Raw genomic sequence first — 25,215 nt, 5'->3', positions numbered from 1 at the left:
CAGAAGCCCTGGCACGATTCAGTCTGTCGCCGCCTCCCCCTGACAGCGGCGCTCGGCACCTCCGCTCTGCCCCTCAGCTCTGCCCGTGGCTCCCCTTGGGGCTCGGTCCTCGGCCGCTTCCTCTGCCTCTCCCGCCTCGGTCCGCGCGCGTCCCTCGCCTCTGCCGCAAGCGTAAGAAGGGGAAGTTGGGCGACGGTGAGCAGCTTCTCCGGGACAGAGACCGGGTCCCTCTCGGCGGGAGACAGGCGCCCTCCCGCGCAGCCCGCCCGGCCCAGCAAGCGCGTCTGCTTCCCACCGGGGCTCCTTCGGAAGCCGCTCCGCGCCTCCCCTGGCACCCCCCACCCCGGCTCGGGGTCGCGATGGAGCCCACGGCCGCCGCCACGCTCACGGGGCGCTCGGGGCTCCTGTTCCTGCTGTTTCTCCTGCGGCTGCCGCGCGGGATCACGGCGGCGCCGGCCGGGTCGGTCGTGGGCGCGACGCGCGGCGGAGCAGGGACAGGTGAGTCCCGGGATCTTGGGAATCTTGTCGCCGGCTTGGGCCGCCCCCCGACCCCCCATCCCCCACCAAGCCGCCGCCGCCGCCGCCGCCGCCGCCCGCGGGCTCCTTTCCTGCTCCGCGGGGTCCGCTGCCTGGAATTTGCCGCCTTGTGGAAAAGAGGAAGTTGGGCGACCACGGACTGCCCGGCTCTGGGCGATGGAGCGGGGGACTGGGAGGGGGGGCAGGGGGTCGGGGGAGAGGCCGCGGCGGGGAGTCCGCTGTCGCCCCCGCCCCCGCCTGCCCCCTTGGGAAGTGGGAGCCCAGCCCTGGAGCCCCGCCCTGCGTATCGCACAGGGCCTGGACCCCGCACACCCCTGCGACTCTGCCACTGAAGCAACTTCTCCAGGAGTCCCCACCCCCGCCCCTCCCATGCTCCCCCTGGATATATTTTGTGGACCTTTTTGGGTTTTCCTGTTTGGGGAGTTTTTGTTTGTTTTGCTTCTATTTTACATCATTCTGACTTGTGCATTTCTCTGAGCCTTGTGATCCCTTCCTCTAGTCTCTGCTCAGAAAATTCTTGATAATCTAGTCCGTGCAACAGGGGACAGGCCTTTCTTCACTTTACCTGGACTCATCCTTAGATCTCATTAGGGCCATCTGCTGGGTCCTAAGGAATCCTGTGACCCATGGTCTTGAACTCTCCCTTCTCTGACTTTGGATTCTATCCTCACTGCCCCTACCCTGCCCCAGCTCGTCAGGAGCAGCCCCCTCCCTGCCCCTCATCTTCCTACAGGACACTGGCCTGTGTCCTGACAGTCCTGTGACATGCAGGCCTCCTCTGCCATGGCCAGGCTGGCCTGTGCCTGCACTGGGTAGAGTGACTGATGCAGCTTGTGGCCTGGTAGGTGCGGAATCCCAACTGGGGATATGTGGCTTCCTGCCAGGCAGAGGTATCCTGATCCTATCCCAAAAGTGGAAGGGCACCAGCCTCTACACTGGGGGAGCCGCTGTGCAGGGACAGTCCTTGCTCTGTCTTGCACACATTCTATTGCTGTCACCTGGATGGCAGCGGGGTGCCTGCTGCTCTTTTTCTTCCAGCACCAAGTTCCACCTGTGTTTTTCCTTCCCAGATGCTCTCTCGCTTTCCTACAATTTCTCCATCACACCTCAGGCCAGTTCTGAACAACCATGGTGTGAGATTCAAGGCCAGGTCAATGAAAACAAGTTTCTTTATTATGACTGTGGAAAAAAGCGGGTCATATCCGTTGGTCCTTGGGGGATGAAGCTGAAGGACACAGCATTTTGGGACACACAGATGGAACCTCTGGAGGACTTGGGGGAAGAGCTCAGAAAGAAACTGCTGGACATCAAAGCAGAGATTTTCACTGAGAGCAGTAAGTACGAAGGCCCAGGGCAGAAGGAGAACACTTTCTCAGGACTGGGGAGCTATGGTGTTCATGTAAAACTTCGAAGTGGGTCCCAGCAGCCAGGGCAGACAAGGAGGGCAGAGCAGGAGGGCGAAGGGGGGCTGAGAAGTGTGCAGTGGGTGGGGCACAGGATTGGTCAGGTCCAGAAGCTAACCTGTTTCCCCTGGTGGGGGTGGGGGCAGATTCTCTCACCCTGCAGGTCAGCCTGATGTGTGAGCGTGGGGCCGATGGACACACCAGAGGATCCTGGCAGATTGTCTTCAAGAGACAAGAGATTGACTCGGAGAACAGAAAGCAGATAGAGAGTCCTCCTGGAAACCAACAGGTTAAGGACAAGTTGGACGGTGACAGAGAGCTGACCGAGCTCCTCATGAAGATCACAAACGGAGACTGTAAGGGATGGCTCCAGAAACTGCGGAAGCACAGCAATGAAATGCAGGAGACCATAGGTAACTAGAACACTGGATGGAGTGCTGGTTCTCTTGAAAAGATTGGCTGACCCCACCATAGTGTGTGTATGTGTGTGTGTGTGTGTGTGTGTGTGTGTGTGTGTGAGTGTGTGTGATGATGCATACATGATGAGTTGTTCTTAGGAGTACAAGGGCCACTAGTGTGTCCTAGTGTCCTTCCTTTCCCTGCTCACCTCCTGGCATCTCTCCCTACTGCACATACCTTTAGTTCTCTCTCTGGATTTCTTCCTGGCCCCAACCTGCAGGCCTCATTCTGTTTCCAGAGATTTACTTCTCACTATTCCCTTTTCTGAGCCTCATTGTTGTTTTTTGTGTCCCCTGGTCTCTTTCTCGAACTCCTTCAGTGCCAGGTGAAATGTCAGCTCCTGACAAGATGTCTCTGTCACCATCCATACGTGTCCCCTCCTCTTCTGTCACAGCAGGAGTGGCTGTCTATACGGAAAGCCTTGCTTCCCCCATTAGCTATATGATCTGCATGAACCTTCCATCCCCAGGACCAGTCACAGCGGCTGCCACAAACATGGCAGAAGGAAGACATCTGGGCTGTAGGATTACGTGGGGAAGCAGCAGCTAAAGACTCCTGCCCCCGGTTTGGGGCCCCTGATCAGGGCTCTCACTACTGTGTTTTCATTTCAGGAGCACCGGCCACAACCCTGCATGTACCTCTGGTCAAAGGCGCCGCCATCAGGCCGATCACTTCTGTCCTCCTTGTGGTCCTCACGCACTTAATCCTCCTTGTTGTCCAAGGCATAATCCTTTGAGTAACAGGTACTGTGGGCAGAACTGAGTCAGAAGTGAGAGGCAGATGGCCTGGGGTGAGCACAGAGAAAGGCGAATGGCCAGCCCTGGTCCTATTGCTTGAACCTTCTCACCTGAACACGAGACCAGATGCGTTGGACTGTATTAGATTCTCCCAAGAAGGAGACTCACCAGGAACTGTTGATGTAGAAGTTGAGGTAGATAATTATTACAAGGGATTGGCTCACGACTGGGAGGTCTGTGAGCTGGAGAAACAGGGAAGCTGGTGGTGGGGTTCCAGTGCAAACCCAAAGGCTCGAGAATCAGGATATCTGTGGTGTAAGTCTAGGTCCTGGCCAGAAGACCCATACACCAGGAGTCCTAATGACCAACGCTGAGGGCAGGAGAAGGATGGCCCAGCCAAACTGAGAGCAAAGTCACCTTTCCTCCACCGTTTGTTCCATTCAGGCCCTCGTGGATTCGATGAGGACAGTCTCCTTTACTCAGTCTACTGATTCAAATGCTCATGTCTTCCAGAAACACTCTCTAGATAGACCCAGAAAGAATGTTTTCCCAGCTATTGGGAGGCATCTCTTGGCCCATCAAGTTGACCCATAAAAGGAGGCAAGACCAAGTTCTCACATGCTTGATAGCTGTTACCAGGGCAAACTTATCCTTGAGCTCTGATAGTGCCTCGCTAAGGCTGGTGGGAAAGCACAGGGCTCCCCTGCTCCTGACCCCAAAGTTTGCATCCTGTTTTTGCTAAGGGATTGAGCAAAATCAGGCCTGGCTCAGAACAACTTTTCACCTGGGAAGGGCCCGAGTGAAGGGTGGTGTGCAAACAGTAGGAGCACCGGGCAAGGACAACACTCTGGCTTGGGGGACAGCAGCAGGTGGCTGCACATGATGTGTCCTAGGGATGGGGGACCTCTCCATGCTGCGTCCAGGAGAGGGGTCCATGTCTGAACCAAAGAAGAGGGGTGGGAAGGCCGTTGTCCATCCAACCAAAGGCTGGCTTGCAGGGCTCTGCTCCCATGCTACTCTGCTTGGGTGGTGGCAGCTAACCAGAGGGCCCATGGGAGAGACTCTCCAGGATGAGATTCGAAGGCCAGAGCTCCAGGGTCCCCTGGGATACCTGGCTCAGCCCTGGTGCTCTCAGAACCTGGCAGCTAGCCTCCTGCAGAGCCCAGAGCCCCAGCCAGCTGAACTGCCCCTGCCTTGAGCAGAGATGCCTCAGAGTGGCTCAGGAGAGGCCATTGAGCTGCTGTTAGAAAGGGATGCTGTCACCTGATCGGACCAGGAAAGGGTGTGGCAGGGCAAGGACAGTCATACTCAGACCTTGTGTTCAGCTACCAAGGGGAGGAGAGGCTGAAGACAAGGGAAGATGGTTCTTTGCCTACAATCTTCCCCAAGGCTACAGGAACCAGGATCCAGGTCCCTCTCTGGGGAGGGCTCCCAGCCACTCTCTTGGGCCTTCTCACCTGGCCAGAGGGGGGCCAGGATCTATGTCATGGGAACAGATGAATCATTGGTGGCTTTTGTCTTGAGCCTAGGTGTTGAGTAGTAGGGCCTGAATCTGACTGTTTTGTGGTAATGAGGGAAGGGTTTGGTCAGGCTGCTGGACCCCGGGTTTGGGTGTCCCAGGGTTGGAGGTGGGGGTAGTGTAGGGTGTTATTTGACCTTCGGTGTGAGCTGGGCTTTAAGCCAGGCAGTAACTGGGGAGGGAGAAGCCCAAGAAAACTGACCCAAAATTTTCTCAGCTACAGGAACAAGCTCCTCTTCCTCTTTTAGAGGCTGAAGTTGCTACAGAAGGCCTGAGGATCTCTCTCCTGCACTCGCTCTCCCTTCTGATGAGTTGCTTCTACCTGCTGTCCGTGTCCACCGATGGGACCTTCGATCTCTGTGGCGAAGGCAGAATCCTCCAGTCCTCCAGGAGATCGTGATTATGGTGGAGTATTTCCCTGCCTTTGTTCTCCATCTTGATGATCCACCTCTGCATTTTTTCGTATCATGGATGCTCTGGTGCTAACTGTTGGGATTCCTGTACTTGGCCTTCTAACTGCCTGAACAAGAATTCTGAACAAAGAGAATATTTCCCAAGTTCTCCTTCAGTGTTGGAAATCAGACACTCGTCAATATCATGAGCTGCTCATTGCTAAAAGAATACTCTGTGAAAGTGGAGAATCTCAGGGCTTCTTTCTTCTGACACTCAGATCTGTTGAGTAGGACAAGATTGTATTTATGATAGTTTCCTTTAGAAATTTATCCTTTAAATAGGTATTTAAATAAAATATTAAAGGTTACATTATTTCAGAAGTTTACATTAGAAATGGCATTCAATCTCTCTGAAACCACCTCTCAAATAGTCATGTGTCAGTATCAGACATGATCCTGACACTCTGGATGCAGAAGAAACTCTGGAAATGAAGCAATGAGATTAGAATTTCCCCAGACCAGACATCTCCAGTAGTGACTCTCTTTTGATTCCTCCCCTCTGACTCACCTCCTTCAAGGCACAGTGAGTCTTCAAGAAGGAAACAGATCTGCTTCTAAAAGTTGAGCTGCCCTTCAACAGATGAATGGATAATGAAGATGTGGTCCATATACATAAGGGAATATTACTCAGCCATCAGAAAGGATGAATGCCCAACTTTTGCATCAACCTGGACAGGACTGGAGGAAATTAAGCTGAGTGAAATAAGTAAAGCAGAGAAAGTCAATTATAATATGGTTTCACTTACTTGTGGATCATAAGGTATACACTGGAGAACATTAGGAGAAAGAAAGGAAAAATGAAGGGGGCGGGAATCGGAGGGGGAGATGAACCATGAGAGACTGTGGACTCTGACAAACTGAGAGTTTTAGAGGGGGAGGGTGGGAGGGATGGGTGCGCCAGAACTATTAACTAAGTTGCGCCAGAACTATTTCCTAAAACACACCATCTTTTATTACGACAAATCTTTAATGTCACGTTGCTTAAAATTTTCATTAAACTTTTACTTATCAAATTTAGCCTAAAATTGGAAGCCAATTCTTATCACATTTACATAATTCAGGTCAATTAGTGGCTTAATAAATAGGTTATCTTGTTTACTGATTGGTATGATAAAATCTCATTTTTTTTATTGGAAGCCATTATTGGGGCACCTGGGTGGCTCAGTCCAGTAAGTATCTGCCTTCTGCAGAGGCAAGGCTTCCCTGGTGGCCTCTGCCTGCCTCGTTCTCAGTGCTCAGGGTCCAACCCCACCCTACCCCCTCATACCCCGCATCACCCCCACCCTATCATTCTCTCTCTCCTTCTCTCTCAAATAAAAAATATGGAACAGTCATTGGGTTTCTCTGAGTTTCTAGGTCCAGTAACACTGGTGTAAAAGCCATGTGCTCCTGGGATGGGGCAAAGCCCAGGACCACCCACAGGCAGCAGCACGCTCAGCTCTCCCTCGAGGAGGCAGAACACACAGCTCTCCTTGGGTGGTGGCAGCTAAGACAGAGGGCCCATGGGAGAGACTCTCCAGGATGAGATTTGAAGGCCAGAGCTCCAGGGTCCCCTGGGACACCTGGCTCAGCCCTGGTGCTCTCAGAACCTGGCAGCTAGCCTCCTGCAGAGCCCAGAGCCCCAGCCAGCTGAACTGCCCCTGCCTTGAGCAGAGGTGCCTAAGAGTGCCTCAGGAGGGGGCTTGAGCTGCTTTTGGAATGGGATGCTGTCACCTGATCGGACCAGGAAAGGGTGTGGCAGGGCAAGGATGGTCACATTCAGACCTTGTGTTTAGCTACCAAGGGGAGGAGAGGCTGAAGACAAGGGAAGATGGATTTGTGTCTAGAAGCCTCCCCTAAAGATCCAGAAACCAGGATCCAGGTCCCTCTCTTCGGGTAAGCCTCCCAGCTGCTCCTTTATGGCTTCTGATCCAAAGGGTGGATCAAGATCTAATGAAAGGGAACAGATGATTCATTCCCAGTTTTACTCTTTTTGAATTTTAAGATTTTATTTATTTATTTGACAGATGCACAGCAAAAGAGGGAACACAAGCAGGGGGAGTGGGAGAGGGAGAAGGAGAAGCAGGCTTCTCACTAAACAGAGACCCCGATGAGATGTGCGCCTCAATCCCAGGACCCTGGAATCATGACCTGAGGAGAAGGCAGATGCTTAAGGACTGAGCCACCCAGACACCACCCCCCTGGTTTTAGTCTTGAGCCCCACTTTTTGGTAGGGGCCTGGAGCTGACTCTGTGTTGTGCTAATGAGGGAAGAAGGTGTTCAGGCTCTGGATCCAGGGTTGGGAGCTGTGGGGGAGGGGGTGCTGGGCCATCAGTGAGGACAGGTCTTTGAGAAAGGGAGTGACTGGGGGGTGGGGAGGGCAGTTGGACTGACCCAGGATCTCCTCAGCCACTTGAACAAGCTGTCTGTCTGCCTTTTAGAGGCTGAGGTTGCTACAAGGAGCCCCTGGCATGTGCTCTCCTGCACCCACTGTCCCTCCTGGGGGGTGGTCTTCCCACCATCTGTTGTTCACCTTAACCAACAGGAGCTTTGATCCCTAGGGTGGAGGGAGAACCCTCCAGATCACCATGACTATGGAGGAGATGGAACATTTCATTGCCTTCATTCTTGGTCATGATAATCCACCTCCACACTCTTTCATAACATGAACACTGTTTTCTGTTGGGGCTGACTGCTGGAATCCCAACAGTTTGCCTTCTAACTGCTTAAACAAGAATTTTTTTTTTTTCAAAGAGAGGAGAGCTAAGGGGGTAGAGTAGTGGGAGGACCAAGGCTTCCCTCATCCCTCAAACACAGCTAGATAAACATCAAATCATCCTGAACACCCCACACAGCGATCTGAGGATGGACAGTACAAACTACACAATGAGGGGGAGAAAAGAGGCCACGTCATCATGGAGGGTAGGGGTTGCCGAGGTGTGATTTGGGGGAGAAGGGTACTGCAGGTGCTGCAGAGGGGAAGCAGCCCTGGTCGTGGAGAGAAGCTTTAGAAAGACAGAGGGAGAGAGGAGCTCACAGGGGATCGCACAAGGCAAACACTTCCCCAAAGCCATTGACTGGGAAAACAAGATGGGTTGATGAGAGTTTTGACAACCAGCGGAGCTCAAAGACTGGAATTTCAGAAGTCTGCGGTGTGGCCGGTGTGGAGTCTGACAGGCACAGCAGCGGTCCTGTGGAGAAGGAGGGCGGACAGCCTGGGAGCTGAGAGCCTGATCTGAGGTTTCCTTGGGACGCACTGGGAAAGACTGTTCTTGCTTCTTAGGGAGCATCTGAGAGAGGTGGCATTGCCTCTGAGGGGACAGAAGAACCAGTGGGCCTCATTGTGTTTCCCCTCCCCCAGCCCCTTAGCATAGCAGCAGAGACACCTCCTGAGGGTGGCTAACCTTGAGGCTGGCTTTTGGCTGCACTCTACTCCAAACTCCAAGCTCCTTTTCCTTGGTGTGGCTTCTCTCTGGGAGAAAGACTCATCTGTCCCAACATGGGAGACATTCCCCCAAAGGATCAGTAGGAGTCCTGGCCACACCAGGTTCCTAAAGTTTGCAGACTTGGAACACAGCCAGTGTGTTTGGCATAGAACAGGGGGAGGCATTGCGGGGGAGGGCGGGGGGTGGGTGGCAGGTGGCCTGGACACAGGGTGAAGGCAGGGATCTGAAGCGAGTACCGGGTGTGATATTCTTACTCTGGACTCACTTGTGAGGCCCCGCAGAAGGGAAGAGAGGAAGCCTAGGGATGTGGGGTGGTTAATTTTGCCTGTTCACTTGGAGAATATTTTGGATAAAATTGACATTTAAATGGTGACATTCAAGTAAAGGAGAATGTCCTTCAGAACATTGCCGGGCCTTGTCAAATCAGTGGAAGGCCTGAAAAGAACAAGAATGACCTCCCGCAAAGAACGGGGAGCTCTCCCACAGACTGCCTTCAGACTCCATCTGCACCGCTGAGTCTCAGGATGGCTTCAGGATGTGGAGTTGACGGCCTCCACAGGCGCATGAGTAAATCTCTCATTATCTCTCTGCCTGTCTGCACGTCATACTGCTTCTATTTTCTGGGGAAGTCTGACTAAAATAGGTGCGTGAGGAAGACTTAAAAGCATGTGATATTGGTGCCCAGCATTCACAGGACACAGGCTGTTGGCCCATGTGATCCAAACTACCTGACAGAGGAAAGTTCTAGAACAGAAAGCCTGGAGGCCGAAGGTGAGAACCTTAGGGTTTTGGAGAGGAAGAGATTTCAGGAGGTGAATAGGGCCAGAGAGATTGTGTGGGAAATCCCTTAGCAGCCATGAATTTCAAGCAGAAATATCATTGGGAATACACTATCCACAGAAGGCTTAGAGGGTGATCTCATCTCCAAAGAGCTGATTCAGGTGCCTGCCATCTCCTACACCAAAGTGAGGGTCAGGGTCTCTAGAGACTAAGGATGCGCACCTCCCAATTCCCGTCCTCAGCTGCTCTCCTCTCTCAAAAGGCCTGGGGTGACCATGCTGATGAGGGGCAGGAGGGAGAGGCTGCCCACGGCTGGAGCACAGAGAGGGAGAAGGGAACAAAGAGGGAGGACCTGACAAAAAAATGACCAGGAGCTGTTTGGAGCCATTTAACTTGTCACGTCAAATTCTGAAACTGATGTATTTCTTGTGTTCCCATTTTTCAGAACCATACACATTTTTGAAACAAGCCTAAACTTCTTAAGATGTTGTGAATCTTGCACAGAACACCTTTTCTCCTGAACCACATGACAGAGCTGTCACACTGATGTCCTCCCAGTTTTCGTGATGTCCTGATGCCAACATTTTAGGATATAGTTTCCCCACACTGGGACATTCCCCTGGGTCACCACAGGATCATCTCCTAGTAGGTCTCATGGTACCTGAGGGCCTTCTCATCTTCATACTCTGCTTCAAGTTGTTCTAGCAATGCCCAATATGACCAAAAAGATCGACGGACTTGGGCATCTTCCATTTCTTGGATGTGCTGAAGATGAGGGTTAGAGTGTTTTATTTGCCCTGTTGGTGGATTGGTTTAAATCTGTAAATGTAGGTGAAGAGATTTAGATGTAGGAGGCCACTGGGACTGTATTGTTAGGTCTGTTATTAAACAAAATGAGACTGAGACAAAGTGAAAGTTTATTTAAAGCTTTATTTTATAAGAAGTATTAGAAGTTAGACTGATCTGCCAGGGGAACGAGACTGCAACAAAGTTAAAGTCATGCAAAGCTTTATTCTATGCCCAGCCTTTGAAGTCAGACTGACTGGCCAGGGCCATCTCTAAAGAAAGCAAACCACCCCCAGCTTACAGGCTCAAGAACTGACTGACTGACCGGTCAGGGCCGCCTCTGAAGAGGGTGACCATCACCATTTTACAGGCTCAAGAATTGACTGACTGACCAGTCAGGGCTGTCTCCGAAGAGAGAGACTACCCCATATTACAGGCTAACTTTTATAGATCAAAAGCCTGGCCACACATAGGTGGCCAATGAGATTGTAACATTGCGTAGTCATGTTAGGCCGCATGCAGGTGGCCAATTGAATTGCAATTTATCCTATAATAGCTGTTTGAACTAAGCTATCACTCTGGTCAGAATTGGCGCTCAAGTTTGGCCCCCAAAAGGCGGGGTTTACATTCTTTGATGGTTAGGGAGACAATATGTGTACTTTTACTGATTGAATGTCTCCACTTGGCCTGACTTGTCCTTGTATTCTGGGCTCTGTTATTAGGAACTAGCCAACCATATTTTATTGGTTTCCCAGACTTGCTTCTAAGTAAGTTTCTTTGGGGGTGGGAGGCAGGGTCAGTTTAAGTTTTACTGCAGAAACAACAAAATGGCTTTTAACCAAGATAGAGTCACTCTGGCTAAATAGGTCCATACAGTATTTTGTCCAAAAGTTCACAAATATACATTTGAAAGCTTTGTTCAGCTGGTGTTTTAACTCACTTTGGTCGTTTTTTTTTTTTTTTTTAATCGTAGTTCAGATAATTTAGTCTTAGAGAGAAACAGAAATCTCCTAACATACTGTATATATTTTACCTCAGTTGGATATCCTATGGCTAATTTTTTGCTATGACACATAGCACTGCAGTAAACAATCCTACATCTCTATTGCTTTTTGGTCCCCTTGTGTTTCCAGCCTCAAATTAACACCGGGATTGCCACGCAGTGGGATGAACACACGAACCACCATTCAGATAGGGTGAAATAAAGGGCAAAACAGTGATTCCATTTAAACTCCTATCAACACGCAAGAGAACTCCTGTTATCCATTTCCTGTCCGCCACTTGCTATAACCCTCTTTAAAATGTTGTCAGTTTGATGCATGTATAAAGCAAGCCCACCGTTCTTCATGTTATCTTGTATGTTTGGGATGTGTTCAGTGATTTCATAGGCTGATTTACTGTCTATGACCTGCTCAAAGCATTTGCACAGATCTCAGATTTATACTTATTTATTTGCATGAGCTCTGTATATTCTGGATAGCAATCCTTTGCTCATGAGGAAATAAATCAACTGTTAGAAGTAGATCTGTTTCTGCTGTGTAGGCTCACTGTGCACTGAAGGAGGATGACAGGAAAGTCAGTGCTGTAGTAAGAGACTTAGGGAAATCAGGAAGATTCTCAACTGCTTTATTCCTAGAATATCTATTAAATTCCAAATTGTCAGGATCATGTCTGAGACTTACAGATGAGTGCCTTAAAGTTGATTTCTGAGCCATCCTTAAATTGTGTCTCCACAAGAAATCTAGCAGAATCATACTTATTTTTACCCCATACAGTAGAGGAAGAAAAAAATTCCAAGAGTTCTTATGGGATATAAAACAAATTCCAGATTAATTCATCTTTTATAAGAGATATGCTTCTTTCAATATATGTAGATGGAAATAAGTTGCTGAAGAAAATAATCACATTATGTATATATATATATATATACATATATATATACATATATATATACATATATATATATATATTTTATTTCTTTTCAGTGTAACAGTATTCATTGTTTCTGCAACACACCCAGTGCTCCATGCAATACATGCTCCCCCAACCTCCCACCCCCCGCCCCTTCAAAACCCTCAGGTTGTTTTTCAGAGTCCATAGTCTCTCATGGTTCACTTCCTCTTCCAACTTCCTTCAACTCCCTTCTCCTCTCCATCTCCCCTTTTCCTCCATGTTATTTGTTATGCTCCTCAAATAAGTAAAACCATATGATAAATGACTCTCTCTGCTTGACTTATTTCACTCAGCATAATTTCTTCTAGTCCCATCCATGTTGCTACAAAAGTTGGGTATTCATCCTTTCTGATGGAGGCACAATAGTCCATAGTGTATATGGACCACAACTTCCTTATCCATTTGTCCGTTGAAGGGCATCTTGGTTCTTTCCACAGTTTGGCGACCGTGGCCATTGCTGCTATAAACATTGGGGTACAGATGGCCCTTCTTTTCACTCCATCTGTATCTTTGGGGTAAATACCCAGTAGTGCAATTGCAGGGTCATAGGGAAGCTCTATTTTTAATTTCTTAAGGAATCTCCACACTGTTCTCCAAAGTGGCTGCACCAACTTGCATTCCCACCAACAGTGTAACAGGGTTCCCCTTTCTCTATATCCTCTCCAACACTTGTTGTTTAATGTCTTGTTAATTTTGGCCATTCTAACTGGTATAAGGTGGTATCTCAATGTGGTTTTAATTTGAAATTCCCTGATGGCTAGTGATGATGAACATTTTTTCATGTGTCTGATAGCCATTTGTATGTCTTCATTGGAGAAGTGTCTGTTCATATCTTCTTCCCATTTTTGGATATGATTACCGTTTTGTGTGTGCTGAGTTTGAGAAGTTCTTTGTAGATCCTGGATATTAACCTTTTGTCTGTACTGTCATTTGCAAATATTGTCTCCCATTCCATGGGTTGCTTCTCTGTTTTATTGACTGTTTCCTTTGCTGTGCAGAAGCTTTTGATCTTGATGAAGTCCCAAAAGTTCATTTTGGCTTTTGTTTCCTTTGCCTTTGGAGACTATACTAGAACTCATACAGCAATTCAGTAACATGCAGGATACAAGGTCAATGTACAGAAATCAGTGGCTTTCTTATACACTAACAATGAAAATACAGAAAAGGAAATTAGAGAATCAATTCCATTTACTATAGCACCAAGAACCATAAGACACCTGGGAATAAACCTAACCAAAGAGGTAAAGGAACTGTACTCGAGGAACTACAGAACACTCATGACAGAAACTGAAGAAGACGTAAGAAGATGGAAGACCATTCTATGCTCTTGGATCGGAAGAATAAACATTGTTAAAATGTTTATATTGCCTAGAGAAATCTATACTTTTAATGCCATTCCGATAAAAATTCCACCGGTATTTTTCCAAGAGCTGGAGCAAATAATCCTAAAATTTGTATGGAATCAGAAGAGACTCCGAATCACTAAGGAAATGTTGAAAAACAAAAATAAAACTGGGGGCATCACGTTACCTGATTTCAAGCTTTACTACAAAGCTGTGATCACCAAGACAGTATGGTACTGGCATAAAAACAGACACATAGACAGTGGAACAGAGTAGAGAGCCCATATATGGACCCTCAACCCTATGGTCAAATAATCTTTGACAAAACAGGAAAAAATATACAGTGGAAAAAAGACAGTCTCTTCAATAAATGGTGCTGGGAAAACTGGACAGCTATATGTAGAAGAATGAAACTCAACCATTCTCTTACACCGTACACAAAGATAAACTCAAAATGGATAAAGGACCTCACTGTGAGACAGGAATCCATCAGAATCCTAGAGGAGAACATAGGCAGTAACTTCTTCGATATCAGCCACAGCAACTTCTTTAAAGATATGTCTCCAAAGGCAAAGGAAACAAAAGTGAAAATGAACTTTTGGGTCTTCATCAAGATCAAAAGCTTCTGCACAGAGAGGAAACAGTTAACAAAACAAAGAGGCAACCCACGGAATGGTAGAAGATATTTGCAAATGACAGTACAGACAAAAGGTTGATATCTAGGATCTATAAAGATCTCCTGAAACTCAACACAAACAAAACAGACAATTATATCAAAAAATGGGCAGAAGATATGAACAGACACTTCTCCAATGAAGACATACAAATGGCTATCAGACACATGAAAAAATGTTCATCATCACTAGCCATCAGGGAAATTCAAATTAAAACCACATTGAGATATCACCTTACACCAGTTAGAATGGCCAAAATTAGGAAAACAGGAAATAACATGTGTTGGAGTGGATGTGGAGAAAGGGGAACCCTGTTACACTGTTGGTGGGAATGCAAGTTGGTGCAGCCACTTTGGAGAACAGTGTGGAGATTCCTCAAGAAATTAAAAATAGAGCTTCCCTATGACCCTGCAATTGCACTACTGGGTATTTACCCCAAAGATACAGATGGAGTGAAAAGAAGGGCCATCTGTACCCCAATGTTTATAGCAACAATGGTCACGGTCGCCAAACTGTGGAAAGAACCAAGATGCCCTTCAATGGACGAATGGATAAGGAAGATGTGGTCCATATACACTATGGACTATTGTGCCTCCATCAGAAAGGATGAATACCCAACTTTTGTAGCAACATGGATGGGACTAGAAAAAATTATGCTGAGTGAAATAAGTCAAGCAGAGAGAGTCAATTATCATATGGTTTTACTTATTTGAGGAGCATAACAAATAACATGGAGGAAAAGGGGAGATGGAGAGGAGAAGGGAGTTGAAGGAAGTTGGAAGGGGAAGTGAACCATGAGAGACTATGGACTCTGAAAATTTTGAAGGGGCAGGGGGTGGGAGGTTGGGGGAACCAGGTTGTGGGTATTAGAGAGTGCACAGATTGCATGGAGCACTGGGTGTGGTGCAGAAACAATGAATACTGTTACACTGAAAAGAAATAAAAAATTTTTTTAAAAAGGAGGAAAAAAAATGTTTCTCTTGCTTAAGCCTCCCAGTTGGTGGTCTTATCAAACAAATGCTCCTTCCCTCCTGCAGAAACCAGGAGGTGAGGAACCTATCTGATCCTTTGATGTTCATAGTTGAAAAAGATTGCTGTTAGTGCCTTGAGAAAGATAGTCATGGGCTATAAGGCTTGTAAGAGGAGAAAGAATTTACAATTATAATTTTTTAAAAAAGTGTTCTAGGGGCTCATGTGTGGTTCAGTCTTGGTGACGCTAAGCATCTGACTCCTGATAGCACCTCAGGACTTGATCTCAGGGTCATGAATTCAAGCCCTGTTTTGGACTCCCTGGTGGGCATGGGGCCTACTTAAAAGGCAAAAAAAGAAAAAATAAAAATAAATAAAATGTTCTAAGAAAAGGGAGGTCAGGAGCATGGAGCCAGGAAGGAGATTATTTTTAAGTTTAGTCCAGCTAAAACTAGAACATTAAGGTGGTCTTGGTCATGGCCACCTTTGGACTGAGAGCTTAAAGTACAGACGGTGGCAACCTCACAGTCACACGCATAAGGAGGTGGAGGTTTTGTTCAGGTTTTCTATTTCTTCCTGTTTCAGTTTTGGTAGTTTATACATCTCTAGGAATGCATCCATTTCTTCCAGATTGCCTTATTTATATAGTTGCTCATAATACGCTCTTACAATTGTTTGTATTTCTGTCCATTGCTGTGAATGGGGTGTTGAAGTCCCCTACTATTATTGTATATTATCAATGAGTTTCTTTAATTTTGTTATTAAGTGGTTTATATAATTGGCTGCTGTTATGTTAGGGCATAAATATTTATAATTCACAGGTCTTATTGTGCGACAGACCATTGAAGTATGATATGGTATCCTTCTTTGTCTCTCTCTCTCTTTTTAAGATTTTATTTATTTGCCAGAGAGCCTGAGAGATAGAGAGAGAAAGAGGACACAAGCAGGCTCCCTGCAAGGACCCCAATGTGGGACTTGATTCCAGGGCCCCAAGATCATGACCAAGCTGAAGGTAGATGCTTAACTGACTGAGCCAAGGCATCCCTTTCCTCATCCCTTGTTACAGTCTTTGGTTCAGAATCTAATTTGTCTGTTATAAGGATTGCTATCCCAGATTTCTTTTGATGTCCATTATCATAAGTGGTTCTCCACCCTCTCACTTTCAATCTGGAGGTGTCTTTGTTGTAAAATCGGTCTCTTGTAGACAGCATATCGATGGTTTTTGATACCCTGTGTCTTTTGTTTGGGACCATTTAGCCCATTTATATTCAGAGTAGCTATGGAAAGATACAATTTTGGTGCCATTATATTACCTGTAAAGTCCCTGTTTCTGTAGATTGTCTACCTTCCCTTCTGGTCTATGTTACTTTTGGGCTCTCTCTGTGCTTTAAGGATACCTTTTAATATTTTTTGCAGGGCTGGTTTAGTGGTCTCAAAATCTCTTATTTTCTCTTTGTCCTGGAAGATTTTTATCTCTTCATTTTTTTTTGTTTTAAGATTTTATTTATTTGACAGACAGAGATCACAAGTAGGCAGAGAGAAAGAGGGGGAAGCAGGCTTCCCACCAAGCAGACAGCCTGATGCGGGGCTTGATCCCAGGACCCCGAGATCATGACCTGAGCAGAAGGCAGAGGCTTAACCCACTGAGCCACCCATGCTCCCCATCTCCTTCTATTTTGAATGATAGCCTTCTGGGTATAGTATTCTTGGCTGTATAGTATTCTTGGCTGTATATTTTTCTCATTTATTACCCTGAATATTTCATGCCTGTCCATTCTGGCCTACCAGGTCTCTGTGGCTAGGTCTGCTATCAGTCTAATGTTTCTACCCTTGTAGGTTAGGAACCTCTTGTCCTGAGCTGCTTTCAGAATTTTCTGTTGGTCTCTGAGATTTGCAAGTTTCAGTATTAAATGTCAAGGTGTTGATGTATTTTTATTGATTTTGAGGGGTATTCTCTGTGCCTCCTGGACTTGAATGGCTGTTTCCTTCCCCATGTTAGGGAAGTCCTCCACCATAATTTCCTCCAATATACCTTCTGCCTCTCTCTCTCTCTTCCCTCTTCTTCTGGAATCCCAGTTATTCTAATATGATTTTGCTTTATGACATCACTTACCTCTAGAGTTCTCCCCTCATGATGCAGTAGTTTTTTATCTCTTTCTCAGCTTCCTTATTCTCCATCATCTTGTCTTCTACATCACTAAGTCTCTTCTTTCACATTTATCCTTGCAGTTAGAGCCTGCATTTGGTTATTCCTCATTAATAGCCTTTTTTATTCCAACAGAATTAGATTTTAGTTCTTTTATTTCTTCAGAAAGGGATTCTCTAGTGTCTTCTCTGCCTTTTTCAAGCCCAGCTAGTATCCTTATAATCATTACTCTGAACTCTAGTTCTGACATCTTACTTATATCCATGCTGATTTCATTTATACTCCTACCAACATGTAGGAGAACTCCTGTTATTCCATTTCCAGTGCACCCCTTGCCATAGATATCTTTAAAATTTTGTCAGTTTGATACCTGTATAAGGTAAGCCCCTTGTTCTTCATGTTATCTTGATTGCTTGGGATGTGTTCAATGATTCTGTAGGCTTATTAACTGTCAAAATAAGTAAATAAAATCTTTAACAAAGAGGGGATGCCTGGGTGTCTCAGTGAATTAAGTGTCTGTTTTTGGCTCAGGTCACAGTCCCAGGGCCCTGGGATTGAGACACTCATTGGCTCCCTGCTAAGTGGGGAGCCTGCTTTGCTCTCTGCCCTTCCACTGACTTGTGCTCACTCTCTCTTTCAAAAATAAATAAAATCTTTACACTCTATGACTTGCTCTAAGCATTTGCACAAATCTTAGGAGAATAACTTATTTATTTAATTGAGCTCTTTGTATATTCTGGATATGGATCTTTTGTTCATGAGGGAACAAATTAACTTTTAGAAGCAGATCTGTTTTTGCTCTAAAGACTCACTGTGCACTGAAGGAGGATTACAGGAAAGTCAGTGTAGTACATAGGAGATTTGGGGTCATCAGAAAGATTCTCAATTCCTTCTTTCCCAGAATATTTGTTTACTTCTGGCCTGTCAGGATCATGTTTGAGACTGACAGATAACTGCTTGAAAGTGGATTTTTGAGTGATCCTTAAAGTCTTTATTTCCACAAGAAATTTAGCAGAATCACCACTTATATGTACCCCATACAGTGGAAGAAGAGCAAAATTCCATGAATTTTTATGGGATATAAAACAAATTACAGGGGTGCCTGGGTGGCTCAGCTGGTTAAGTGTCTGCCTTCAGCTCAGGTCATGATCCCAGGGTCCTGGGATCAAGCCTCCTGCTAGTCTCCCTGCCCTGAGGTGAGCCTGCTTGTCCCTCTGCCTCTGCCCTCCCTTCCTAACTCAGGCAGAATCGCACGTGCTCTCTCACTAAAGCAAATGGATAAAAATCTAGTAAAAACAAAAAAAAAAAAACCAGGGTACCTGGGTAGCTCAGCCAGTTAAGTATCTGTCTTCAGGTCAGTACCCCAGGATTCTGGAATGGAGCCCCACAACTGGCTCCCTGCTCAGTGGGGAGTCTTCTTCTCCCTCTGCCCCTCCCCCTGTTTGTGATCTCTCTTTCCCTCAGTCTCTCTCTCTCAAATAAATAAAACCTTTGAAAAACTAATTAATAATCAAGAAAACAAATTAGAAATTAATTTATTTTTTATAATAGAGATATATTTAGTTATATGTACATCGTCATAATTTACTGTAGAAATTTATTTAGGTATACGTACATGGTCATAACTTACTGTAGAAATCAGTCACAAATATAATGTTATTCCATTTAAAAATCAATGAGGTTGTTTCTCAGGACACAGAAAAAAATCCCTGAAGTTCCATAGCTTCAAACAATATCTTTTTCATTCTATAGCTTCAAACAATATTCAAACAATAGACGGGGTCTATCCCTGTCCTCGTGGCAGTGGCTGTGACCTGTACTGACTGTCTGCAAGGACATGATCCTCTTACAGAGAAGGATCCGATATTGCAGAACCAAAGGACAAGATGGAAGATGTTCCCTTTGTTGAGATTCCTTAGTCAAGTATCTAAAATTTAAGTGCAGGAATTCCATCACTTAGCACCGGAGGAAACGGCATAGAATATGCCAGTGGAAAGTGCTGAATAGGAGAGGCACGAAATGCAAGAAGGGACATGGGAGGTTCTGTGTCCTGCACCAGGTCATTGGACTGAAGTCTCTGGAATTGTAAACTTAGAAGTGCTGTTGGTCTAATGATGAACAGCAGCTCATCCAAAGGCAGCTGGCCCAGAAGCAGAGTCTCTCAGCTAATCCTCACTCTCAGGGGCTTCTTGGTAGCCTTGGCAGCCTGAGAAAAGAACAGGTATTTATTTGTCTCTGTGGCTGAGGAAATCCTGGGTCCCCTGTCCTGGGGCTGCCCTTCACCAGCACTCCCCACCTCAGGGCCCAGCCTCACCCAGGGGGCATGCATTTCCCCACAGCCATGAACTTAGCCCTGGGCCCATCACTTTTATAAACCTCCTCCCTCCTGAACCAAATCAAGGAGTCAGCCCCAGACCCTGTTACCAATGGTCTGGGCTCAGGACCAAAGTGAGTAAGAAACCAATGTGCTCATATGACTCAGGATCCCATGCTATCTCTTATGGCAGATCCTAAAGGACCTGCTGGGGGATGTGACAGAAGACAGGGGCCTGCACTTGACACTTCTAACCTTGGGGAACCCTGTGGGCAAAGATCCTTCTTTTCCCTTCCATTCCAGCCTCCTGCAAGCAGCACGCAGAGCTCTTCGTCTGATGATCCTGCCCCCATCCCATCCATTCCTGGTCGGGCTCAGCTGGGAGCTCACAGGGGAGCTCAGTTACCCATCCCCCAGCTCAGCTCTGCTCAAAGCTGGGGCTGCTCAGGGGCTCAGGATCTGAGGTCTGCAGGAAGCTGGCTGCCAGGGACGGCACCAGCCTCAGCCAGGGTTCCCACTGTTGCACAGAGAACTGACCTCCTTCTAGTTCCATCATGCAGGGTCTCTACTACCCACATGCTGCCTCACATGTGAAGACCCAAGCCACATTCTGGGGGAACACGGCACTACTGTCCAGCCCTTTGAGGTGTCTGCAGAGGACTTCGCACTCCCTCTACCTGGGATAAGACCTCGGCCCTTTGTCCTTGTAACTGCCAGGATGGAGTCCCCTTCTCCTTGAGATGTCCCATGGAGCCGCCATGCTGCTCTCTCTCAAAGGGGAGTACGGCCCATGCTGTGTGTCCCCGCTGTCCCCACACCACCCACCCCGGGCCCTAATTGACTCTCTCCAATGAAGAACCCGGTCAGAGCCAGCCTGACTTCCCTCAATCCCTTTAGCACCAACAGGCCTTAAGTTGTGGTGTGGGCCCCTCCTCTTTCCCAGAGGCCTTAACAGTGAGTGAGGCCATATCAGGCCTCAGAGCCAAGCCTGTACAAGTAGTTGCCAACATGTGAAATGAGATCTCATTCATCTAGTCCCACTGCCTTCTGAAAAGGTTCAGGCAGTGGGCAGGGGTGAGCCTGGGAATTCACCCTTCCCTGTGCTCACACCAGGCCATCTGCCTCTCCCTTCCCTCTCAATCTGCTCTCACTACCTGTCCTTCTAAAGAAGTTCCTCGCAGGTGTTGATTTTTGATGACAGCAAATTATAATGACGACAATGGCGACAATGGCGACAATGGCGATGACGACAATGGCAACAATGACCATCCTGATGTTCCTGGTCAGGGCCGAGTCTGGCCACGTGGTTGGTGCCACTGAAATGAAAATGCAAGGATCAGAGCCCCTGTCTCTGGACTCCAAACTGGGGGAGGGTTCGTCAGCTCCTGCTGGCCCAGGTCCACCCTACCAGGCAGATGGTGTCTGTCTGTCTATCACTGTCCTTGTGGCGGCTGCTGCGACCGGTCTTGATGTCGGGAGGGAGGAGGAGATGCGCCCTGTCCCCAAGGGGCTCCTCCAGCCAAAAGGGGAAGCAGGGTTTGCAATGTAAGCAGTCGCTCCTGCTATGACAGACAGGAGGTGATGCGACAGGATGGTGACAGCGACTGTCCAGGTGACAATGAAGGATTTCCAGCAATACACCGGGTGGCATGGAAAAGACAATGATTCTCAGAAAAGGGAGCAGTAAGAACACCATCTCTGGAAAAGACTGATGCTCCCCTGTTTGGGGCAGCAAGAAATCCAAGAAATACCCAAGCACAAAGGTATGTGCAGCGAGGAAAAAATTCCAGGAGGTAAGAAGGGAAAGGAAGGATGCTAGAACATTCCTGTGGCCATTATTCTGCCAGGAACATTTGCCATGGATGGATGAATATCTCTGTCTCCCTCAGACACACACAGACACACACACACAGACACACATAGACACACACATACACACCACCCACACTGTGGGGTAGGTCGAGGTCATTTCAAGAGAACCAGCACTCCATCCAGTCTTCTGAGTTACCTGTGGTCTCCTGCGTTTCATCCCAGCGCTCCCACACGTGCTGGAGCCAGCTCTTACAGTCTCCGTTTGCGGTCCCCATGAGGAGCTTGGTCAGCTCTCCGTCACTGTCCAACGTGCCCTTGAACCATTGGCCTCCAGGAGGAACCACTGTCCACTTCCTGTTCTCCGGGTCAAAGAGGCAGGTGAACTGCTCATTGAAGGCGAACCGCCAGGATCCTCTGGTGTGTCCGTCGGCCCCACGCTCACACATGAGCCTGCCCTGCAGGGTGAGAGAATCTGCCCCCGCCCCCACCAGCAGAAACAGGTCAGCCTCTGATCTTGACCAATCCTTTGCCCCACCCGTTGCACACTCCTCAGCTCCCCTTCCACACTCCTGGTCCTGGCCTCCTTGTCTGTCTGGGCTACTGGGCCGCATGCATGGGACCCACTTCAAAGTTTTACATGAACACCATACCTCCCTGGCCCTGAGAAAGCATTCTCCTTCTGCCGTGGGCCTTCAGACTCACCGCTTTTAGTGAAAATTTCTGTTTTGATGTCCAGCAGTTTCTTTCTGAGCTCTTCCTCCAGGTCTTTCAGAGGTTCCCTCTGTGTCCCCCAAAATGCTGTGTCCTTCAGCTTCATCCCCAGAGAACCAACAGGTTTGATCTCCTTGCTCCCACAGGCATAGGAAAGAAACTTGTTTCCATTCACCTGGCCTTGAATCTCACACCATGATGGTCCAGGCCTGGGCTGAGATGTGATGGAGAAATTGTAGGAAAGCGAGAGAGCAGCTGTGAAGGGAAAACACAGGTGGAGGTTGGGGCTGGAAGAGAAAAAGCAGCAGGCACCCCTCTGCCACCCAGGTGACAGCAGTGACATCCCTGAAGGGCTGCGCCTGCAGAGCAAGGACTGTCCCTGCATAGCTCCTCCCCCCAGTAGTAGAGGCTGCTGCCCTTCCCCTGTTGGGATAGGATCAGGATGCCTCTGTCTGGCAGGAGGCCACATAGCCATTGAAATGTCCCCTGTGTCTATCAGGCTGATACCCAGCACCTCAGCCTTTCATAGAACAGACATTGCAGGAAATGCCAAACATGAAACTAAAACATGTCCTCCAACTGTGCTCATGGAGAGGTCTGGAGAACTCTTTACACCAAAGTCATAAAGACTGCACTGGGAGAAGGGCACCAGCATTGTCAAGAAGGTCGGTGATGTCTGATTGGCTGAAGGAGGCGGTGTTACAGAAATAGCGCCCAGTAGTAATAGGGTGAAAACTCGCAAAATAAGAGATCTGAGATGCAGTGTTCAACTGTCTGAAGCAGGGAGGCGGCAAAGACTGAAATGATCCTAAGGCTGCAATGCCAGCCAGGCCTGCCCCACAGAAAGCTCTCCATCCCTTGGGCTCAAAGAACAAAGTGATCCTAGAGGCAAATTAGCCAGATGGCCAAACCAGACGCTGCTGGATTTGAACAATGAAAACATCGTCCCCAGTATGAACAAGGAGGAGCCTGAAAGCAAACACCCAAGAGAGAGTCTGGATTCTCTGCCTGGGTTCCAGACCCAAGCCCCTTCTCAGAGCTGGAACCCTGTAGTAGAAGCACAAGGCTGCTTCCAAGCAGGAGGGACCCTTCAGGTCAACAGCACGTGCCGTGCTTCCTGCTGGCCTTCTGCAAAGGGTCATGTGGTCATTCGCAGGGGTGGGTAGACACGGGAGCAGAGACCATGCAGACATTGTCAGTGGACCTAGTGTGTGAGTTGACATCATCCTCAGGGATCCTAGTGTCATCAGGGCCCTGTCATTGAAATGGTGCGGGGCAGCTGGTATTGCAGATGATGAGAAGTCACCTGCCCCAGGTCCTGTTCACAGTGACACCATTGGCTCAGGTACCCGTGTAGTGGTCCTTTCCCATTCACCACACTTGTTACAGGAGTGAAAACTGTTTGTAGTTGAATTACCTGTGGGTTGGGGGCTGGGTGGCAGGGACATTCAAGTCCAATATTCTCACACTGTCTACTCTTTTCTCCAAGCACAATGTTAAAACTGTGCCCTACCCTGGATGAAATGAGAGTTGAGCATCAACGCTAAAACCTCTGTAAGGACACAGGGGTGTGAGCCCTATCCTATTTTCATTGAAATGCGGGCCTGGTGCAAAGATTCTCTGTATATATTAATATTGCATACGTCTGTGTTGTAATTGCTCAAGTCTGTGTCCTTCGCAGGGGAGCAGCCAGAGACAATATGTGGATGATTGTGTGGCTGGACCTGCTCCTTGGGCCACACCACCCTGTGACACAGTTACTATAGGAAAATGTTCTTCCATGCCCTCTGTCACATCCTAACATTGGAATGTTAGGTAGTGACACCACCCTGTGATGAACGGAGGGAATGACAGTTGAGTTAGGGGAAATCACAGCCCCTAAGGGGCAGGTGTAGTCCTGGGGTATCAGAGCTGCCTACCCTGAGCTGGGTGGTGCTGGGATGTGGCTGGTGAAGGAGCGCCTAGAGCTGCATAAGCCATAGCTGGGAAGTGTAATGGTGGACAGCAGTGGGGTTGGTGACTCGTGGAGAAGTTGCGTCAGTGGCAGAGTCGTGGAGTTGTGCCCGGTCCAGGCCCTGTGCGATCGCCCTGTCCTGCCCACAGTCCGGAGCTCGGGGGCTCGGGCTCCGGCTCCCTGAGGGGGCAGGCGGGGGCTGGGGGCGACAGCGGACTCCCTGCGGCGGCCTCTCCCTCTCCCCGCCCTGCTCCGCGCGCCTAGAGCCGGGCAGTCCGTGGTCGCCCAGGTCCCCTCTTTTCCGTCCCACAGGGCGACGAAGTCCCGACGGATTCCGCGGAGCGGGACAGGAGCCCGCGGCGGGGACTTGGTGGAGTCGGCGGAGGGAGAGGAGAAGGCGGCCCCAGCCAGCGACAGGTTCCCAACGCCCCGGGACTCACCTGTCTCTCCTCCGCTCGGCGTCTCGCCCACGACCAACTCGGCTGGCGCCGCCTTGATCTCGCGCACGAGAAACAGGAGCCGCAGACACCACGTGAACTTGGTGGCTCCCGTGGGCTCCGCGGCGACCCCGAGCCGGCGGCGGCTTCTGAACGAACCCGCGGGCGGGGAGCCGGGGCGCGCTTCCTGTGGCCGGGCCCGGGGTTCGCAGGAGTTCACGTCTGTTTCACACGGGTGGGACTGCATCTCGGCAGGTCCAGGAGAAGCTTCGCAATGTTTCTTCCAATCTTCTTTTTATATTTGAGAGAGAGAGAGAAAGAGAGAGGAGAGGGCGCGGGAGCCTGGAGCTGGCGGCCGCGGAGGAGAGGCTCGCGGACTTCCCAGGCGGAGCCCCGGGGCGGAGCCCCAGGCGGGTCGGTGGCTGCTCCCGTGCTCGCAAGCTCCGCGAGCTTCCCAGGAGGGGTTCAGAAGGGCGTGGAGGAGTGATTTACCTGTGCTGGAGTGCTCTGGGTGCTCCGGGTGCTCTGGGTGCTCCGGGTGCTCTGGGTGCTGGAGGCGGGGCGAAGGTGGTACTCAGGCGGGCTCAACCCCAGAATTCCGCATCTGGGCGCAGCCAAAGACAGACGCGTAATTGACAGAGCAGCCCAGGCCTCCTTGGGTCTTTGAAACCTTGAGAGGAAGGTTCTCAGTGCTGTCCTTCTAGTTAATAAGCAGTCTTCCTGCTGAGCGCACTGGACCTTTGGCCCCCGAGGAGGACAAATGGCATTAAATTTTAAAATAATTTTAAAAAATGGTAAATGTGG

The 25,215-nt window shown here is 48.7% G+C and overlaps 3 protein-coding genes across 3 annotated transcripts in view; 2 read left to right on the top strand and 1 right to left on the bottom strand.

Annotated features, from left to right (window-relative positions):
• Positions 1-5,947, top strand: part of LOC309864613 (UL16-binding protein 1-like) — a 253,814-nt gene extending 247,867 nt beyond the window's left edge. Inside the window, exon 5 of the mRNA XM_082730253.1 lies at positions 4,904-5,947. The gene's annotated coding sequence lies outside the window, so the exon portion shown is untranslated. The remainder of the gene's footprint in view (positions 1-4,903) is intronic.
• Positions 37-4,939, top strand: LOC309864615 (UL16-binding protein 3-like). Its single transcript, XM_082730256.1, has 4 exons — positions 37-498; positions 1,608-1,871; positions 3,011-3,142; positions 4,873-4,939. The coding sequence occupies exons 1-3, from the start codon at positions 360-362 to the stop codon at positions 3,133-3,135; spliced, it is 528 nt and encodes a 175-aa protein (XP_082586382.1). The 5' UTR covers positions 37-359; the 3' UTR covers positions 3,136-3,142; positions 4,873-4,939.
• Positions 5,948-18,747: 12,800 nt separating the features above from the next.
• LOC309864018 (UL16-binding protein 3-like) lies at positions 18,748-24,943 on the bottom strand. The gene is made up of 5 exons (XM_082729333.1): positions 24,415-24,943; positions 22,012-22,275; positions 21,506-21,781; positions 20,652-20,813; positions 18,748-19,389 (listed from the first exon to the last, which is right to left on the bottom strand). The coding sequence occupies exons 1-5, from the start codon at positions 24,656-24,658 to the stop codon at positions 19,349-19,351; spliced, it is 987 nt and encodes a 328-aa protein (XP_082585459.1). The 5' UTR covers positions 24,659-24,943; the 3' UTR covers positions 18,748-19,348.
• Between the last annotated feature and the right edge of the window lie 272 nt (positions 24,944-25,215).

The sequence above is a fragment of the Mustela nivalis genome (genome assembly GCF_964662115.1).
Source record: "Mustela nivalis genome assembly, chromosome: 5".
Classification (NCBI taxonomy): Eukaryota; Metazoa; Chordata; class Mammalia; order Carnivora; family Mustelidae; genus Mustela; species Mustela nivalis.
This window is presented reverse-complemented; position numbering and strand designations above follow the sequence as displayed.

Bases quoted from the DNA above. Each gene is read 5' to 3' on its own strand.
- LOC309864615 (XM_082730256.1), top strand. From the start codon at position 360: ATGGAGCCCACGGCCGCCGCCACGCTCACGGGGCGCTCGGGGCTCCTG. The intron at 499-1,607 runs GTGAGTCCCGGG...TTTCCTTCCCAG, and splicing joins GCGCGGCGGAGCAGGGACAG to ATGCTCTCTCGCTTTCCTAC. The intron at 1,872-3,010 runs GTAAGTACGAAG...TTTTCATTTCAG, and splicing joins AGAGATTTTCACTGAGAGCA to GAGCACCGGCCACAACCCTG.
- LOC309864018 (XM_082729333.1), bottom strand. From the start codon at position 24,658: ATGCAGTCCCACCCGTGTGAAACAGACGTGAACTCCTGCGAACCCCGG. The intron at 22,276-24,414 runs GTGAGTCCCGGG...TTCCCTTCACAG, and splicing joins GCCGAGCGGAGGAGAGACAG to CTGCTCTCTCGCTTTCCTAC. The intron at 21,782-22,011 runs GTGAGTCTGAAG...GGGCGGGGGCAG, and splicing joins AGAAATTTTCACTAAAAGCG to ATTCTCTCACCCTGCAGGGC.